At 43.9% G+C, this 12,046-nt stretch overlaps 1 protein-coding gene across 2 annotated transcripts in view; it reads right to left on the bottom strand.

The window, feature by feature from the left end:
• Positions 1-539: 539 nt before the first annotated feature.
• PKM (pyruvate kinase M1/2) overlaps positions 540-12,046 on the bottom strand; it is a 42,286-nt gene continuing 30,779 nt past the window's right edge. The window contains exons 9-11 of one of the 2 annotated variants that reach the window (XM_048865632.2): positions 7,225-7,391; positions 2,745-2,926; positions 540-1,842 (exon numbers count right to left, since the gene is read on the bottom strand). In XM_048865632.2, the coding sequence (XP_048721589.1) occupies positions 1,736-1,842; positions 2,745-2,926; positions 7,225-7,391 (456 nt within the window). In that variant the 3' untranslated portion in view covers positions 540-1,735. Of the gene's footprint in view, positions 1,843-2,744; positions 2,927-6,399; positions 6,567-7,224; positions 7,392-12,046 lie in introns of both variants that reach the window. The other variant, XM_048865633.2, reaches the window with a different exon arrangement.

Here is a 12,046-nt window from a genome sequence, read left to right as displayed (position 1 = left end):
TGATGTACTATTTTTAAAATTTGGCAGCCCTTGTTTTGTTAGGGCAGAACAGCAGAAGCCCACAGAGCAAGACTCATTCCCGTATCAAGACATGTGGTACTTGAAGACTCACACTAGAAAGTTTTAGAAACTTGAGTAAGTTACCACATGTGTAGCATCCAGCTGCACTGTGATGCAAATTGGTGGGTAGATGACAGCTGCTTTGCTCTAGTTACCACACTGGATTGGGAAGTGATGTAGCTGGTAAGTGATCTTTATGTCTGCACAAGAGACAGCTATGTCTGAAGTTACAATAGATTTGGCACATCTGAGGGCTCTACCATCTAGCTGCCATGCAACAACTACAGTATTGAGAATTCCTTCCACAACCAAGGATAAAATAGCTTTCAACTAATATGGAAAATAGGTTTTTCCTCCTTTAGTTTTCAGATATTATTTGTAAGCATTGATGTGTTTCAGCTGGTCAGCTTAGTCACCTTTTCTTCGCAAAGGACTCCACCTTGCCAATGGAAAAACCAAGCAAGAGCAGAAGTCTGATGGGTGCTTCAGCTTTTCTTTATTGATGTACATAGTTGTGCTCTACCACCCAATACACCTGTTACAGTAAATAACTTGTCCAGATTTACAACATAGGAGAATGCTCTCAGGAAACATGACTACTCAACTCAGACAGATATGCAACATTGCAGGAGGAGCACAAGCTCAGCAGCACAGGAAATGGAAATGCAACACTCAACCCTTTAAGAGCAAAACCCTGGTTTTATCCTTGTTCTATTTCTCCCTGCTGCCCAGAAATGACTAACTGACTTAGAAGGAACCCAGGCCTGAACTGCATCTTAGACTTTGGTCTGTGCTGGAGGTTTCTATCACTGCTTTCCAGGTATACTGGAACCCTGAAGTAGTTCTCTCCATTTGCACTGGGAGGGGGATACACAGTAATCTGTCTCATGAAAGTTGACATTTTAGGACTTAAAGGGTTAAGCACATCTTACTCTTTCATCAACATCCATTGGTGTGTTAGATACTGGATGTATCTGTAGTGGAGTTTAAACTATGGAGTGCAGAGAGCCACTGTAAATCCAGAGGGGGAGACAAGAAGACTAGTTTACATACTGAAAGTGTGGCTACATAGATCCATGCCTTAATCTACCACAGCTCCTAAACTGGAGTGCATTGGTGACAGTACAAGTTTGCAGTGGGGGAGTAATTAGGAGGACATGGCAGAGAAGAGAGGCATTGAATTAAGCTGATGATTATCTGAACCTACAGGGTACAGAGCTGTATTCTGCCTGTTGCAGAGTGTTAACACTGGAACTCAGACGATCACCTTGTTATTGCCTCCTTCCCCTGCACTCCTGAGAAAGGTGCAGGGAAAGACACAGTATTCACCCTTAAGACAGTATCCAGTCTACAAAGAGGGGGATGAGCAGCACAAGTTCGGTCACCATTCAGGAATTTCCTACACCAACTCCCAACTACCTCAGGGCAGAATCACCTTAGGGAAAAAAAAAAGGTCATTTACTTTTCAAAAACTAAAACATTTCAAGTATTCTTTTAGAGTGACAAAGGTCCTCCTTCCCCCGCTGCTGCATTTGATGGTGTTTAGCAACCTATATCCACTCTACACACGGATAACACTGCAAGCAATTGCCAGCCTAAGGCAAGGGGGTAGAGCAGAGGAGAAGAAAGTGGGGGAGAGGGAAGGTGTTGCTGGGGAGAGTTTGAGAGATGGTGTTCATGGAACTGGCACCACACGCATGGTGTTGGTGTAGCCGGACCCAGGGCGCCATCCTGTAAGTACAATGACAAGATCGCCAGTCTTGAAGAAGCCACGTGCTTTGCCTGGAAGAGAAAGATTTGTGAATATCTGCAAACCAAGCTCATGTCAACTGTTCCATTAGATGCCATAATATACAGTAGACTCAGTATCACTAGGTTTTAGCATGTCTTCCACAACAGGTCTGCATCCAGAGACAAGGAATACCATTTCTTTCTTGTAAGTCCAAATGTAATAGAGGGGGGTTACCAGAGCTACCACATGGATTTAGTAGCTCTCTTGGACCTCATTTAGCCATAGTAGCTGCTCTTTACATTCTCAGGGCTTCACCTAGTTCTTGTTCCCATACCTCCTTCATGCCATGAGATGACATCATTACACCAGGCTAAAGGACTCAGTTGTCCTAGCAGTAAGAGCACTTCAAACATGGTTTGATCTACCACAAAAAGAAGACAGGACACCTCACCTCTGTCCTACACCATTTGTTCCATCTTGAGACCTTGAACTCAGCTACAGGTGCCACCACTAGATGAAATTCCAGTTCATACAGCCCATAGTGAACTTTGGTGTTGGGCCTTTGTCAGTTAATGCAAAGGGCACCGTAACAGTGGGAGGAGTACCCTTTACCACAGCCCAAGGTTGGTTTGGTTTTTTTTTTTTAAAAAAACAAGGTGGCCACTCACCAGACAGACCAATAAGCATTTGTCTGTACAACTTTCCATTAGCGCTATTAAAAATCAAGGCCTGTTGTGAAGGGGAGTGGTTTTCAGTATGAAGTTATCAGTCGGAGCACCAGATCTGGCTAAGGAGGTGTGATTGTAGGAGGCCCATTCGTTGGTCACAAGCAGTATTTCTTCTAACTAACAGCCTTAAGGCTCTGCCAGATGGCAAAAGATGCCCCAAGGGGTGGTTCTTCCATAAGCTATCAGTTACCTGACCAGAATAAAGATAAAGCAACATAACTCACCAACATTCATGCCAAGGTTAACTCTGAGATCCACATCCTCAGCCCATGCATCATGGGTGGGTTCTTTGCACAACACAGGGAAGATGCCACGGTACAGATGGGCCTGGCGTGCTGTCTGTCCATTACGAGTCACAGCAATGATAGGAGCACGTGGGCGGAACCTGGACACCAGGTGAGCAGATCTAATAGGAGGGAGAACAAAATTGAAGGTAGAATTAACCTCCAAAAGCATCCCATATATGGCAGCCCAACAAGAGTTTGAGAAACTTCAAGTGTTCACAGCAAGCACAGTGAACAGAAGACAAGATCAGAGAAATGATCATGGCACTTCTTATAAGTAGGTGCTATCTTCACTTATGTGGAGACTGAGTGGCATGGAAACAGCTAATGGTAACCACTGCTTGGATATTTTGCACACATTGGCCAGGAAGACTACTTGCAATAAAAATCATGCAAGAGAATCAAGGTTTACATCAAGTTTAGTTCGAAGGCCAGGCTGGTCCTTTGTCCCCCGACCTACAGTAGAGGACATGATACACAGCATCCTTTCCTGGAAGGACTGCCTCAGGTTCACATGATCTCTCTTGCTTTAGGGCATAGCAAACCATCTGTTGGAACGGGGAGTCTCTTCCCCCTTCTCTACAAACCTGGTGTCATCCCACTTCAGTTTTTCGAACCCAAAGAGTTTAGGAAACTTCACTCTACACTTAAGGTGGATGTTTCCTGCATTGGGTGTTGTAGCTCTGCTGGCAGTAATGTCAAGGTGGGCAGATATTGTGTGGCTTTTATTTTGCTGCCCTTCTGTGTGTCACAGTCATGTGGTTTTGACCCTTTGGTACTTCAGGCAGCATGCATGAATCCTGTTCTCTTCAGAGCAAAACAGTGAAGGTTTGGCCTGAGTGCTCCTCTTTTCATGGGCAGGAGAATGGAAGACTTTATTTCCTAATACCACCACTGTGCTATTGGGGGGGGGGGGGGAGGGGGAGAGAGAAAGGAGAAAATAATCACTGCAAATAAACTGTGCAAGGGGATGTAAGTAGTGGTGACAGCTTGCCAGATAGGAGTGCGGAGTTTGCTTGCTGGTTTCAGTCTATTTTTCATTTAAGCATATCTGATCACAGGGTTAGGTGGAGTCCCTTGCTCCCATGGCTGGCAAAGGCAATATTCAGTCCCTGGTGTGGGAGAAGGAATGCAATGTTGCAAAAAGCCACAACAAAACCAAAAAAACCCACACCATTTTGGGGGAGTCACTGGCATTTCCAGAGCATCCACAAAGTTCAAATAATTTGCCGGGGAGAGTTGTGGCAGAATTGCAGTCACAAGAAATCAAATTCTTCTGAAGGATCTAGAATCTTTTCCCTTGAAAAAGGGGGGCAGGGAGGGCAGGTAGAAGGAATGACCTCTGCTGCATCATATCCTGTGCGCAGTCACTGAAGTGTTAACAGGACACTTGCTAGAGCAGGCTATTTTCAAGGCAGTCACTGGGAGCCACTATTAGAGGGAAACTGTAGGGAAAAACATAGGGAACTCTAAGGTTCTTTGAATCAGTGTTTTGTTTTTTTATTAACCACACACAGCTCAGGTCAGATACATAGGGAGAAATCCCCTTTTCACCTGCTTAAAGATGAATGCAGATAACATAATAGGCCTATCCTGCTATGATCTGTTGCCCAACTTGGTTTTTATGCAAGGGTCTGGAAGCAAATATGGTAAAATGGAAATATTTACGTGGGACATCTAGTGAATATGGGATGGTAGGCACAAATGATGCCTATTCAGAGTCTCAAAGTCTCTAGCAGCAGAAGCTAGTACTGGTACAGGTGCCACCCCTTCCTACTGGGAGGGAAGTTAAATTCTGGAAGGTGGTGCATGCTCAGGGATTAAACAGACTGTCAGGAACTGCAAAAGGCCACGATATTTATAGTTATATTTTACTGCTCAAAATGTATCATAGAACAGAATTATATACTTGTGTTTCAACTAGATTCTTATGGTCCAGTTCTCATGAATCAAACTTCAAAGATGATTAATACTAAAGATTTCCAGTCAAAGTTTTTGTTGATTAAAAGACAGCAGTTCCAATTTCATCAACCCAGCCACTCTGACAAACCCTTTCTACTGTCAGAAAAGCCTTCCAGTGGCTCAAGGAGATCCAGGTATTCAGAGGTTGTAACAGAATCCAGAGCTAAAAATATTCAAATATCAAAGTTCAGATCTCTTCAGAAAGGTCAAGTGTAAGGCTGGCTGGAACCCTTTATACAGAAACATTGGAAGCACAAGCACAAGAAGAACACAAGCTCTCATGCTTACAGCTATTATTCCCTGATCTGTAGCAATAAAGCAAGCACCAGCTTGAAAATTTCTTTAAAGTGAAGAATTCACAACTGGCACAGTTCTTCATCCAGAATAGGTGCCGAGTATGTTTAAATGACATGTCAGTTGTACCACTACCTGCAGGGTCCAGATTCAGGGTGAAGATTCATAATGCCCATCTGGAGGGCTATCAGGTTGGTTTGTTTGTTTTTTGGGGGGGGGGGGGGGAAGGGGGAGGAAGGGAGGCACAAAACAAGCAAAAAAAATCAAAATCAAAACAAAAACCACCTACAACTTATCGTTAGCCAAAACTTGCTTTGAGAGGAGCAACTCAGTTCTCAGTTTGGAGAAACTAGAAGCTGATGAGCTGGTTTAAGGCCCCTTACTGTGCTTTCCTGCATTTTCTAGCCACAGGCGACCATAATAGCATTAACATTTGTCATAATCCCAAAACACTCCAGGGTGTTGTTCCATGAACTAGTGCCTTGCACGCTGTTGGCACTAAGCAGTGGAAGCTGGTGCAGGAAACAGGCATTGGGTGAACCTAGTATTAGAGGCATATTCCACAGATTTGTCTGTTGGATACTTTAGGCCTTGCTTTATTGTCTTCAATACACTGATCTTAGACTGTACACCCAAGTAGGACAGACATTAAGAAGTGTTAACCTACAAAAGGGAACAAACTTCTGCATTTTTAGCCTCCTGTTTAAACAAGCCTCTCTTTAAGCCAGGCCCAGTAGTCCTGTGCTTGAAGTCTGCTGTATGGTCATAGGACTAGAAGACAGGAGGAGTCAATATTCTAATAATGGTTTAGCCAGTGATGCCATGTCAGGCAGGTCTTTACTTTTGCTGTTACTGTAGTCAACTCAGCTGGAAATGTAGGCTGAAAGGTACTGCCTTATTCAAAAAGCTAGATTCTGCATCCAGTGAACTTCAGACCTACTGTCAAAATCCAAGATTTCTCTGGTTAAAGTGACTAAACACAAACTTTCAAAAGTTGTTTCCTGTCAAAGTTTTCCAGCCAGCTTTACTGGCAAGAAAGATGCAATTTTATCAGCAGAAAAAAAAATTCTACATGCTTGGTGCTGATGCCAAAATGGTTGAGGAACGCTGAAGAACTGAATTAAGACTAAATATCTGCAGATTTCTGAAATGTTTGTCCATCTTCTTAGTGAAACTGGGTATTGCAGACTGATGACCTTAGCTTGGAAGTTGCCTGGTTTTCTAGCTGCTTCAGTGTCACCATTTCATTCATTCTTAAAAACACACTTTTGAAGGTGTCCTTTACCCCCACCCCGGTCACTGAAGTCCATTTGACTTGAGGGAACCTTTCACCTCCTACCTTCCAGACTTGGTGAGGACGATAATAGCCCCACTGCAGCACTTGAAGGAAGCTTCTACAGCGCCAACAGCGGCGGCTTCTGTAGGGTCACGGTTCAGAGGGGCCAGCCGACGTAGTTCCTCAAACAATTGCCTGTGAAAGATGGCGGCTTCGGCCTCACGAGCAATCTATAAGAGCAACACGCATTCGGGGAAGACGACATTCGTGTCAGTCAGCGCTCAGGTGACAGGGTAAGGTGAGGTGCCATGCCCAGCAGGATGCCAATAGCATAACCTTTATTTTGATATTCAGAAGATTTACCAATCAGTTTTATACTAGCAAGTCCAGATTAATGTATGGTACCATGCTGGTGGCGGTCATCTGTTTAGCCAAGCACACTGCTTGTGCAACCTCAAATTAGCAATCAGCGTATGCTATTTAATAAACATTCACCCACCAGATAATTGATAAAGAGGTTTCTCTTCTGAATTCAAGTGAGACCTGCCAAATCACCCCACCCTGCCTGGCCAGCACACTCTTCACATCCATGCCCAACTGCCAGGCACTCTTGCTCTGCTTCTACCTACCTCCAATCCTGCTGTACTATAAGGATGATGTAAACTCAGATTCTGCTAGTGTATGCCAAGCTGAAGTTTTGAACTACAAAGAGCTGCTCACACGGTGTGTACTATTGTGTTATAGTGGAATGTGTTTCTACCCATCGAAACATGGCCTGAAGCACAAGAAGTTTGTCTTTGTTAGAGCATCTCTAACGCACGCTCTGTGGAGTGAAAATGCTTATTTATCTTTAGAGCCTAAGTCTTTCTTGCCCTTTCTGAGCCCTACCTGCCAGACTCGGTCAGAACTATCAGAGCTGGAGCTAAGCACTTAAAAGAGGCCTCCACAGCGCCTACAGCCATGGCATCAGCAGGGTCCCTGTTGTTAGCAGTGACGCGGAAAAGTTCTTCAAACAGCTGACGGTGAAAAATTGCGGCCTCAGCCTCGCGAGCGATCTGCAGGCCGGGGTAAGAGGGAGGGAGAAGAAAGAAGTGACAGAAAGAAGGAAAGATACACCAGAGAGTAATGTGATATTGAGTTAATTTGCTTAATTGTCATAGTCATGCAGGCAAAGATTATTAGAGGTAGGGTTGTGAAACTTCCTTTGGCTTGGAGGTTAAGATTTAATATAGACAAACACGGTTAGAATTCTAACATTGCCAAGGCTAGTGGACATTCAGTGCCATTTCTTACAGCTAGTTTGTACATCAGATCATGTGTTTTCAGAATGGGACCTTTTCTGCTACATTATTCTGATAGCTGCTCTCAAAAAATCTCAACTACAGATAGCTTTACAGTCAAGCCGCCCCAGGGCCTGAAGTCAGGCTAAATTTTTTGAGTTGTCTGTATTTGTTTAGGCTAAGGAAGGTGGGGGGCCCCCACTTCCTTACGAAAACTGCTCATCTAATTGTATGCTAAGGGCATATCTACATGGTGGGGTAATGCACTTTATGGGGTAGGATTTCTAAAGCACATTTATGTGTGGCACATTAATTGGTTGATTAGACACTGCTGGTGCACACTATAAGTTCCTCGGTGCAATTTTATGTAGTTTTTTTTAAAACAGTACTATGTTAAGTGCACCAATTAATGTACAACAGAGCTCTTTAGAAATCACACTCCCATAGTGTGTAGACAAGCCTTAAAGTGTCAGCTTACTGTGGGTCCTGCTTCTGCACTTTACCAGGGGCTCAACTTTTAGGTGTGCCAGAGAACACATAGTAGTAGAATGCAAGGTATATGTTGCTTCAGGGATGCATATGTGTTCACCCCACCCTTCTAATGGCCCAGAGCACTGTTAGAATAATCTTCTATAGAAGAAGAGTCCAATTGTTAACAATGCCACCACCTTCCATCTCATTCTTTGCAAGCAAAGAAGGCGGGCTCATTTTATGGTTTGGCTGTTACCTTAAAGACAAGCCAAGAAACTTAATCTTTACAGTTGCACCACCCTACCCCTTAGTTTCTATACTGTGAACAGTATTACAAGTCTTCCTTATATGGTTGTTTTCTCAAAAAAAAATGTAGCGTACAGAAATCCTCATTTAATATTTGTATTTACTCTACTTAGTCAAGTGTACAACTACAGAAGATGCTTCTAGTTTTTGTTCATAGAATGAAGGTGTCATGAGAAGCTTCCACATCCAGTTTACAGACAGTCCATGGATATTCCAAGTGAGTTTGTATAGAATCTAGGAATTTTATACAGATCAGTAGGTATGCCTAACAAAGCATTTTTAGGACAAGAATTCTTGTCTGACTAGGCAATGCTAGCCCTTCACAACCACATAAAGAAGGCTTGCAGAGTTTACTAAAAAAGCATGCAGAAAAGTTGATACTCTTGAAGAGATTACTAGCTGAAGTTATTTATAGCAAGCAAGACAAATGGAGGCTTCAGACAGACTAAATCCATCTAAATAGAGATACTTCACTCTATGGGACTTTCCAGGTGAGGACAAGCATGTTACAAATGTTAATGAATTGTCACAGTTATGCCCACCTTATAATTTTCTTTATTTAAGTTACAAGTTCAGCAGCTTGTCTAGATATCCCAGAGGATGTGGAAATTCTGACTCCTGGTCTCCAGCCACCAGATCCTTTGTAACAATAATTCAGACTGAGACACCTAAATCAGGTGTTCTCAACCTTTTTCTTTCTGAGGCTCCCCTGTCACACCCCCAACATGTTATGAAAACGCCATGGCCCACCTGTGCAACAACTGTTTGTCTGGATATAAAAGCCAAGGCAGCGCTTTAACATGGCTTGTGTAGTCATGGCAGAGCCACCTCCACAAGAGGCACAGCTCCCAGCGCTGGTGCACTGTTTACACTGGCGCTTTACAGCACTGAAATTTGCTGTGCTCAGGGGGGTGTTTTTCCACACCCCTGAGTGAGAAAGTTGCAGTGCTGTAAATTGCCAGTGTAGACAAGCCCTTAGTCTAAACTACATACTTACTTCGGTATAGCTGCATCACTCAGAGGTGTGAAAGAAATCCATACCCTTGAGCAGGGGTCTCAAACACATGGCTCACGGGCTATTTCCTGTGGCCCGCCAGCTCCCTGCGGTCCCCCTGCATCTCTGCCCTGAATCTGCTGCTGCACCCTGCATCCTGATGCCCTGCCCTGAGCCCCCTGCCGCACCCCAACCCTCTGTGCACTAAGTCCCTGCCACACCCCACACCCCTCCTCCACCCCCTGGCGGCAGGGAAGGGGTGGGAAGAGGCAGGGCAGGGGCGGAGGCTCTGAAAGGGGTGGGGGGTTAGTAATGTGGTCCTCAGGCCAATGAGCTAGTCCTCATGTGGCCCTTGTGGTCATTTGTGTTTGAGACCCCTGCCCTTGAGTGACATAGCTACACTGACCGTAACCCCCTGTGTAGGCAGCGCTATGTCAGCAGCAGAAATTCTCCCACTGACGTAACTCCACCTCTGTGAGAAGCGGTCACAATTCAGCCAATGGGAGAGACCTCTGTTAGCTTAGAGTATCTTCACCAGATGTGCTGCAGTTTTGCTGATGCAAGTCTGTAGAGTAGACCTGCCCTTAGGGTTTGTCTACGCTGCCCTTCAGTTTGGAAAATGGATTACATTAACGTGAACTAGAAATCTTAGTATGCACCTGCAGCATACACATGGTAAAGTTACTGCAAAGCACTTTGGTATGTGCTATTAACATCCTATAGTCCAAACTGCAGAGTATAGACATGCCCTACTTTCTTTGAATTTCATTGAGCTCTTTAGACAAACAGGCAAGGGCAGAGTTTCAAGACTTGCTTTTCCCACCGGTCAAATTAGTTGTCAACTTTTTAAACTGACAGGACGAATGGAAATTTTGGGAGCTGCTTCCTTCCCAGGGAGAGGTATCCTGTCCAACATCTGGAAACTTGCTACTGAACTCTTAGAGGACTATGCCTCATCTTTTGGGGACATTAGGATTACCACTAGAGTCAATTTTTGATATCCAGTGGAAATTAGAGAGTTGTCAGCAAGTGGTAATTATTACATTCTACCAACACATCTGTCAGGTCAGAGAGATTCATTGGGTGTAGAAAGGACGTATCAAGTATACTGGAGAAACTTCTGGCACCAAGTTTAAACAGGCTTTCTCCCCCATTCCTAGAGGATAAATTCTTTTAGATTAGTACATAAAGTACTTCCAGATTCTGAAACACCCTAACATTCCTAGAAGCTATGGGGAGGGAGAGCACCTAGCTAGAGCATCTCATTGTTTTCAGCTTAGGTGTGAAGAACCAGTCTGATCTATACTCCCTAACCACTGAGCTGATGTTTGATAAACATACCGTCTTATGTATACAGGTAGCAGCTGTTGGTGATCTTTGAGCCTACATCCATTAGCTAAGTATCCAGTTTTGCTGCTGGAGTATTTTGTAACAAAGTTTTGGCAATACAGAATAGCAATACAAAAAAAGCAAAATTTGTGTACAGGGACTAGATTCTGAGCAAAGTATTGCTTCACATTTATAAAGGATGCTAAAATGTGTAATACATTTTTCATAACAGAAGCTGGAAAGCAGGAACATAAGGGTCCTACTCTTATCAGCTGACTTGACTTTTAGACCAAGAAAGCATCAATAAAAGTGGTCCATGCTCATTTTGCTGTCACTGCAATTGGGCAGTCTTACCACTGGCAAAGTTACCTGGGAAGAAAGCAGGAGCAACCCAGGAGGATTATGCAGTCACCATACACTGCATGTAAAACCCTCATGCTCCTGGAAAGGGAGAAAATTGTGCTCTAGAAGTGAGAAAAAACAAACTTACCAACCCAGTATTAAGACCCTACTTCTAGGAAGAGCAGTTCTGGTAAATGGAGCTGCAGGTAATGGGACTGCATAAGTGCTTGGGGAACCTGAATTTGTTTGAACTGTTTAGACATTTCTATAGTGTCACTGTCATGTCAGATTCCTTACCCGCTGTAAGGTTTAGGATAAACTGTTTTCTTCTAGAAAGAAGAGCAGCTCCTTTCAGTTAGTTTTACAGTGGTCAATGCTTGCAGTGCTGGTAAGCTGTCACACTGCCATTTTATATGGCTTAGTCTGGAAAGGTAGAGACTGAGCCTCACAGCCTTATTTTACAGAAGCCAGATTCCATAATTGGAGGTTTTGACCCCAGATACTCTAGAGAGCTTCATGAGATTTTCCCCTCCCTGCACCCTAAAGGCAACAGAAAGCCTCAGTGTTTTGAACTGCCCTCGGCTGAGCCTGGGGATTTAGTGCACTTTTGTGCAGACAAGCTTTAGTCCATGTGTGCCAATATTAACTACTCATTGCATCATGGTAAAAAGGGATAAGCAGAAGTTGGTGCTCCGAGGTTGTAACCTGGCCTATTCTAATAGCATTCACTTTAGGAAAAAACCACAAGTGTCTAGCTACTCCTAGTAACGTTGCAGCGGTACTAAATGCCTCCACAGGCAGGGTTTGATTAGGGGATAGCCCAAGTTTAAGGAAAGGTGGGGACAAAACCTTTGATGGTTATGATTCTGAAGCCAGTAGGCACATCCATTTTGCATTACATCAGAAGCTTCAGTTTCACCTTAGCTGTGTGCCCTGGTTTATTTTCCCCTCATGCTTGGAGGTTCAATTCTCCAATATGTTTTGCCAC

This window comes from Caretta caretta, chromosome 10 (assembly GCF_965140235.1).
Source record: "Caretta caretta isolate rCarCar2 chromosome 10, rCarCar1.hap1, whole genome shotgun sequence".
Classification (NCBI taxonomy): Eukaryota; Metazoa; Chordata; order Testudines; family Cheloniidae; genus Caretta; species Caretta caretta.
This window is presented reverse-complemented; position numbering and strand designations above follow the sequence as displayed.